General features: G+C 41.0%; 1 protein-coding gene across 1 annotated transcript in view; it reads right to left on the bottom strand.

Moving 5' to 3' along the window:
• Positions 1–3159: 3159 nt before the first annotated feature.
• Positions 3160–8517, bottom strand: part of LOC101855236 (cystine/glutamate transporter) — a gene marked incomplete in the record, with an annotated part of 40135 nt that continues 34777 nt past the window's right edge. The window contains 3 exon segments of the mRNA XM_013079406.2: positions 3160–5250; positions 6113–6395; positions 7627–7675. Coding sequence (XP_012934860.1) covers positions 4468–5250; positions 6113–6395; positions 7627–7675 — 1115 coding nt within the window.

Below are 8517 nucleotides of genomic sequence, written 5' to 3'. Positions count from 1 at the left end.
TGAGAGAGAGAGAGAGAGAGAGAGAGACAGACAGACAGACAGACAGACAGACAGACAGACAGACAGACAGACAGATACACAAACAGAGGCAGAGACAGTCAGAGTGTATGTTTGAGAGTCTGGCAAGGGGGGATGGAAAGATCGAGTAGAAGGAGGGGGAGAAGGAGGAAGGAAAGATCAAGAAGGACGGGTGGTGATACAGGAAAGAACGAACAGAAAAAGGGAAAAAAGGGGGGATGGAAGGGGGATCATTGTGTAAGTCCAGCATATGTGTAGTCACGTAGAAACTATGCGATGAATTGCAAACAAGCGAGAGAAAAACAGGTATTTGATCCAACTCTGGAGTACAAGTACATTCAAGCTTATTATCAAATTAAACTTTATGGTTAAATGGATAGAGTCGCAGTAATGCACAGGGTAGCAGCTCAAGGGTTGTTCTGTCCCCGTGGTTTTATGCACCCCGCATAATTTAGCAACATTTGATCATTTAAAAAAATAATTTTTGATTATTTTCCTTTATCATTCTTTGATAAATTTAACAGAATCGCATATTCACATTTTTGGGCTCAGTTTGCAAAATTTCAGAATTTTACTTGTGTACAACGACGGGGACAGATTGTTCCTCCAGGTTTTGGCAAAAATTACTTTAAAAACCCACCATATTCCAGGGCACTTGGAAGGTGTGCATGTTCTGTAAAGACCTCAAAATCTTGTGATCATGTTGAATTGAAATTCCAGGTATTGTTGATGGATATTGTGGTGAACAATCAGTTTTGTTGCTCCTTTGATAAAATTCGAAAAACCCGAGTTACAACCGTTTTGCTTCTACCCCTGGAGACAGAATCTATTCAGATCAAAAGGTCTCTCGTGAAAGTAATGAAATAATATTATTATACAATAGTATCATAATGTCACAACATTGGTTGGAATATTGATTTAGGTTTTAAAAAACTATCAATACCCTAAAACAGAGAGAAATGAAAGGGGGGAAATATATTAATACAATACTTTTATTTCGTTTATGCGGAAAGAGGGGGGGGGGGGGTGGAGGAGGGGGGGGGGAGGGGTAAGGGGAGGTGGAGGAAAAAAAGGGGGGGGGGTAGGAGGTGGGAATAGATCTCTCTTGCTTCATACGATTTTTCAATTGAAAACCTGTATAAAAAGTGACAGACATTCTTGAGAGAATTCATTCAAAAGAGACCACAAGTGATGTAATGATTCACAGCGTTAGCCCCTCCTCTGATCAGCCCTTGTAAAACCAAACACAGAGTGATTTTTTAACGAAACATTGTGCGGAGATTATCCTGGTTCCTCACTGTCATCCCACGATGACCCACTCATCCTGTGCTTTAATTTACAGGAACTTTCACTGACCACAACCCTTACGTGTATTTACTAAAAGCTTGAAATAAATACTGTGTAGTTCCGAAACATTACGTCTATTAATCTTCTATGAAAGACAAAATTATTGAAGACAAGAATGAATTTACAGCATAAACACATTGACGGTGATAGAGATGTTGAAAAATGTACATACACAATACGACAATGGAATGAAGAGTTAAAGTCAGTCATTGGAAATACACAATAGTACCTTTCAAAGGTTATAGGCCTTTACAAAATCTTGTTTTTCCAAAAAGAAAAATGACGGAGCATCACAATGTATGTAAGGGTGAGCAATAATTTGAGCAAATTTTCGTTTGGAATAAATGCATAACATGTACTGTGACCGTCATCTCAGTTCGTCACAATATTTACTATAACAATTATCTAAATACGTCACAGCATTTGCTTTAACCGTCATCTTATTACGTCAGTGTTTACTATAACCGTCATCTCAGTAGGTCACGGTGTTTACTGTAACCGTCATCTCACTACGTCATAACATTTACTGTCTGTAACCGCCATCTCAATACATCCCAACATTTACTGTCTGTAACCGTCATCTCTGTACGTCACATTGTTTACTGTAACGGTCATCTCTCTACGTCACAATTACTGTAATCGTCATCTTTTTTAGTTTAGTAGAGGTTTTTCGGCGCTCGGAACTGCATAATGTCATATGAGCGCCACCGTCATCTCACTACGTCACAACATTGACTGTAACCGTCATCTCAATACGTTACAACATATTTAAGAAGCGAAACGTCCGATTTTAACGTCCATCTCCGAAAGGATCTAGTCAAGTGGGAAATTCGAGTAAAGTGCCTTTCCCAAGGACACAACGTTGGACTGACCTGAGGCCCGAATCCCCTAACCCACAATCGCACGATTACGAGTCCGGTAGCCTTACCATTAGGCTACCAACGCCACCCCGACCCCTGCCATCTTAATACATCACAACATTTACTTTAACCGTCATCTTAATACGTCATAATGTTACAGTCATAATAGTACGTCACAATATGAACTTTAATCGTCATCCCAGTGCGTCACGTCACAACATTTTCACGATCATTAATTGCATATAACTGCTCTGTTGAGCAAGTGTAATTAATGGTGAACGTGAGGATCAAATAAACGGTATACTATTATGACGTGAATACATAAAACACACACACACACACACACACACACACACACACACACACAGAGACACACACACACACACACACACACACACACACTCTCTCTCTCTCTCTCTCTCTCTCTCTCTCTCTCTCTCCCTGTCTCTCTCTCTTTCTCACTCATACATACAAATATACAACTTAATATTCACACACATACATACATATAAATGCACATACACATCCTATGTACTCATACGCACACACATACACAATAAGCTAAGGCTTCGTAAAAAAAATGTTGTGTTATGTGCGAACATTTATTACCACAAATACTGACCGAAAAAACACACAAAACATAACGGAAAAGAATGATATTATGATAATGAAACTGGCTGTTGCAAAAATGTCACAAACATGTACGCATACATTGCTGACGCCAGTTTGCTCTTAGTTAAAATCGTAAGAGGCATGCAATCGTCCCCTTTGAGAACACACGCTGGTCATTATATAAATTATATATTATAATAATACTATATATCTGTTAAGCACATTTTGATTATCTGTCTGACTGTCTCATGTTCTTTCTTTGCTTCTTCGTTTCTCTCTCTCTCTCTCTCTCTCTCTCTCTCTCTCTCTCTCTCCTGACTACAGAGATATAAAAGCTAGAAAGTAACCGTAAGATATAAATTATGACCCACCCAAAATGCCGAGATTCACCCCCACACATCTAATAGTTTTCTTGTCAAAATAAATGTGTGCAGTAGCATTATTCCACGTATTGGTCGGGACACCGCCTGATTATTCGTTCACAGTTACTCTATACATGTTTAAAATTTCTTTGCTAAGATAGGGAAAGACATACTGTATTGTTCCTCCACAGGAAGAAATTAATAATGTGCTTTCGGCCGCTTCTGCGACACAAAATATACATTCATGGTATCATGTCAGTCAAAGTAACACATTCTCACTCTCTCACTCATACATTCTCCCTACCTCATCACTAACATACCATGGTAATTAAATGGACATATACAGGGCACAATATTAATGCATATTAAGGAAATATGAGAGTTTTAAAGATATTTGTACGGTTGTTGTGGTGTAGGGGATAGGGGTTTGCTGTCGCACACAGAAGACGCGAGTTCAATTCCCGAAAGGGGAGAACATTTTTATCGAGTGTCTTGGTCTTTCTCCTGGGATGTTGTATCCCTCTCATTCCGGGTTGGCCTTGGCAGACAAGCTGGGAAGCCCGCCTCCTGAATGATCTAAATTGTGTCGATAGGGGCGTAAAGCATCTACATTTAATAACAGATTTGTTAGATATTAGAAATTCCATAATATGTTACACCCTCCCACCAGTTTGCTATGTTCACTTTTGCTGTGAATACGGTCTTCTACATCTCTTTAAATGTGATTATGTGTTGCGTGTGATTGTGTGTGCGCGCGCTCGCATGTGATCATATATGCACTTAAGTACACGGAGGCGACCTGTTAGACCAGTTTAGATCATGGTTGACTGTCATGCTGATGATCCATGGTCCCCTAAGTGTTTTTAATTTTTTTTCCTTGGGGATTTCCTTCGTCTACTTGACAAAGTCTTATCCACGAGGGACCATTTAGTTTAAAGCTTTTTGCCTTATAAATCGGTATAATGCCCTTAAAGAATGTTCAAAGAAACGTTGGACCCCTTGCAATATCATACGTATTTACATCAATAAAATTACCAGAAAGTAAATTTTACATTGCCAGAAATCAGACCAGAAATCAGCTCTGTGGAGCGCCATATTGTGTCCGTTCATTGTTCTCCACTCGAATTAACATGAAGCCAGCGCCATATCTCGGATCAAAGACCACATATTATGCTTTCAAGAAAGATTTAACCCTTCTTTGAGTGACCCAAGACTGTGTTATGCTCAGTGGTGGGGTTACACGGCCGGTTTGCCTTGCATTAAAAGGGTTAAGCTTCTGTGTCGTGTGGGTTAGCCTTTGGTGGTTTTCCTTCATCGTCCTCTACGTGTAACACAAAACCGTTATTGACGTGACCTTGGTTATTATGATCTCCCTCGTCGTTATCACTTAGGTCGGAACTGAGCTCCCCGTCGCTGTAGTAGAAACTGGGGTGAGCATGTTCTTCCATCTCCCCCTCCTCATCGACCTCCCCCTCCTCATCCATTGAGGAGTCTGACTCGGAGGTGGAAGTGGAACTGTTTGGTGCAAAGAGAGTGGCGAAGATAGAATGTCTGAGCTTGTTACTGTCCTCAGATTCTGTCTCTGATCCGGATTCTGAGGAAGACGAGTCGGTCCTATCAGACATCAGGGCGCCATCCGGGGGGAACGCCATCCGTCTGACGCCACCGGCGTGAGCCAGGACTTCATACTCCCCGCCCCCGTCACTCTCGAAGTCGGCGACAACTTCCAGGTTAGAGTTAGAGTCATCATCAGCCCCTTTCGTCTTCGGCAGTTTTGGCGGGACATTCGCGTCAATGGGAGAGGCAGGGGCGCTGGAAGACTCCTCGGGGATAGGGCTAGGGGTGGGCCGGACGGGGTGATGCGGGGGGTGGAGCGTGGCAGTGGGCGGGGCTAGAGCGCCAGGCTCCGCCTCACTCGGTGCTATTGGCGTGGTGTTGAAACGATTTTTGAGAATTGGAAGAGAGGGAGGAGAGGGGAGGTGTGCCACGTCGGCGTGGCCGAAAGAGCGGCTGTTCCTTTGTGGTTTCTTCCGGATCAGGGCCGGGGAGGGCTGGGGAGGAGAGTATGAGATATTCATGTTTTATTTTGTCCTGGTTCAATTTACAGGTTTTGCTTTGTGAAAGTTTAAGATACATGTTCTTGTTTGCAATATTTTGAAACCCAGTTTCTTGCGCTTAGGACAATTCAGAAAGTGATCTAAAACAGAATTCAAGACAAAATGGAGTATGACCAAGAATACAGTTTGAGCAAGATATGATTTCCAAAGAAAATTCTTAGCAATTTAGTTTTGAATTCGAAATGTTTTCTTTGTTATCGTGAATAACCTATCTTACTTGTTGGTACTTATTCTGTGTGACTATCTATAAGCTTTCCATTGATATAATTTTAAAAAATGTTTGTGCACTAAAACGATTCAACTAGGTACTTTAGCAAAATGTGATGTTGACTCAACCTTGCATTGATTAATATGTTTTTTACTTTCCTTTAAAAAACTCTAGTTTTATATTATAAAACCTCCTGTGTTTTCTTATTGCTCATTTAAAAAGCAGCTATGCTCCCGATTAGAGACATATTGGCTAAGGTCAAAGAGGTAAAGACAGATGTGTTGTCGGCCAGCTGTTCTAATGTACTATAAACCCAATTTTTAGAACTCTTTTAAATTGCAGTTTCATAAACTGTTGTATCGGCTGCATAAGTTCGAGAAATATTTTGTCAAAATTCAAATTATTCTAAATGTCGAAGAAAGTGTGAACAGATACATACAGCAGATGCGATAATTAATTATTGCTTTAAAAATGAAACAGTTTTTTTCCCTCTCCTGAAAGAAAAATTGTTCTCTGGGCCTATGGCATTGCAAAAGCTTACCAACGATTCAAACTCATAAAATGAAGAAGAACAATAGCAGGACATACCTTGGACTCAGTGATATGCCACAGTGAGTTAGATCTCCCCCTCTTCATGTCCGCCTCCGCCAATGAGCTGCCTCGGTTGACCCTTCTCCTGAGATGTGGCTCCTCATCTCCCATACGGCGTATCAGGGCGGGAGAACCACCGTCGGCGCGGGACAGTCGGGACATGCGCCTTGAGAACCGACGCATCATTTCCGGCGTCTGCACGTTGGGAGTGATGAGAATACTCTCCCTTGCCAGCATACTCATGCGTCTCATCATGGAGCGGCGTTCGCGTCGTAGATCCCTGCGGAATACAAACACATAATAATATAGAGACTTCTAGGGGATACAAACAGATAGATCTGTTGACGGAGATCTATGGGGAGTACAAACGCATTATAGATCTAATATAAAGACCTCTAGGGGATACAAACAGATAATATGTGGACTGAGATCTATGGGGAATACAAACACATAATAATATAGAGACCTCTAGGGGATGCAAACAGATAAGTATGTTGACAGAGATCCCTGCGGAATACAAACACATAACAATAATGATATAGGGACCTCTAGGGGATACAAACAGATTGGTCTGTTGACAGAGATATTTGGGGTGTACTAACACAAAATACACTGACGGTTGAGGTCTTTTGGGGTCAACAAAAACATCAATCAAAACAGCCGGGGGACTTATCTTGAAAATTAAGAACATCAAACGAAAGGTTAGGTCATGTGAAGATATGTGCAGATTACAGAAACTAGCCAATTTTTGAAAAACTGAGGGGAATTCATAAATAAGACAGCTGGACATTGTCGTCATCTTCTTTTTTGTTTTTTAGTTGGTAAGTGTTTTACGCGCTCGCAACTGCATAAGGTCATACGAGCGCGCGGGACACACCTAACATTTTCAGTTGATAGGAAATTTTAAAATTTTGCCTGAGTGGCAGCCGAAGCCTACTCTTTTCGATTTTGGATCACCAAGGGATCTTTAACGTGCGCAACTTGCACACGGGATCTCTGAGATTTTTGCCCCTTGTCCAAGAAGGCTAGATGTAAATTTTTCCTACCATAAGATGAGGGGTGTGGCTGAAAGACAGCAGCAAGAAGGAGCCAAGGAGAAGTAGTGGAAAGGCTGCAGAAACAGTCAGGAGCCCAGAGGAGGGGGCTTAAGAGGTGAGGGGTGGGGGCAGAAAGCGGAGACGAAAGCTAGAGAGCAGCAACGGAGGTGAAAGGAGACAATTTTAGGTAAAGAAAATGTTTCGGTCGCTACACGTATTCGAACCCGAGACCTTTGAATGAGAGGCGAACACCTTAACTTCAAGGCCACGAGACCCCCTCGCCATTTTCGTGTGTGTATTTTATTAATACTCTTGTAAACTCCATGAGGACCTGTTTGCTATTCAATATTTTTCACAGAGTTTGACTTGAAACAGAGTACGTCGAAAAAATATAAAGATTTCACAGTTATAGAAAAAATATTATTCTTCACATTCTTCCCTATCCTATGATGGTGTACACACAGCGATACATACCGTTTTGGAGCAATTCTCAGGAGAAGTTGGAGCCAAATGGTAATGTTGTCTGAAAAAAGAGAAAGCAATTGATGGGGATTGAATGAATGATAGAAGAAAATATGTGTCACCACACGGTGGAATCAGGCGCTCGTCAAATTTTTAGTACTTGGAGTTAGTGGTACCATCTTAAAGCCTGTCCGTTTGCCTTGCTTTTGATGAAAAAAATCTCAATTTACCTTGGATACAATTCAAGGTATTTGTGATTGAAGGAGGTGGGGGTCGCCTGGTTTCAGAGGTAAAAGTAGCGAGAAAATGGCCACCAAAGTAGAGTTATTTCCTTAGCTTGAGAGTGCGTCGAAACTGAAAATTTACATCTTTTATGCCTGTAATCAACATTTTTCAGTATAACCCACACAGAAATGTGTTTTTGAAAGAGCATAAAAGATGTTGAGCTAATGTTTGTGAATGAGTGTGTGTATGTGTGAGCGTGGAGAAAGGAGGGGGGGGGGGTGCATTTGTGTAAGAGTGAGAATGTGTGTTTGTGTATGTGTATTTGTGCGTGAGTGTGCATGCTTGTGTGTGCTTTTGACACTGTACAACTCCGAAGCCCTAACACCCGTACATTTTTGTTGTTTTCCCCTTTTGCAAAAATACTCATAGTATGTTAGAAAGACGCTGTGCTTACAGCATTAAAATGGTTTTTGAAAAGTAAAAAATTATAGCACATTGTACTCAACATACCCATTTATAGAAAACAATAATTATAGCACATTGAAAAGAACTTAAACATTTCAAGGAAACGAAAGTCATAGCGCAGTGCAAAAGAATAAAAATATTTATATGAACGAAAGTTATAGAGCATTGCACAGAACTGAATCATCATCATCATCATCATCATCATCATCATCA

The sequence above is a fragment of the Aplysia californica genome, unplaced genomic scaffold (genome assembly GCF_000002075.1).
Source record: "Aplysia californica isolate F4 #8 unplaced genomic scaffold, AplCal3.0 scaffold00051, whole genome shotgun sequence".
Classification (NCBI taxonomy): domain Eukaryota; kingdom Metazoa; phylum Mollusca; class Gastropoda; order Aplysiida; family Aplysiidae; genus Aplysia; species Aplysia californica.
Note: the sequence above shows the minus strand (reverse complement) of the source record. Positions and strands in the feature narration are given on the sequence as shown.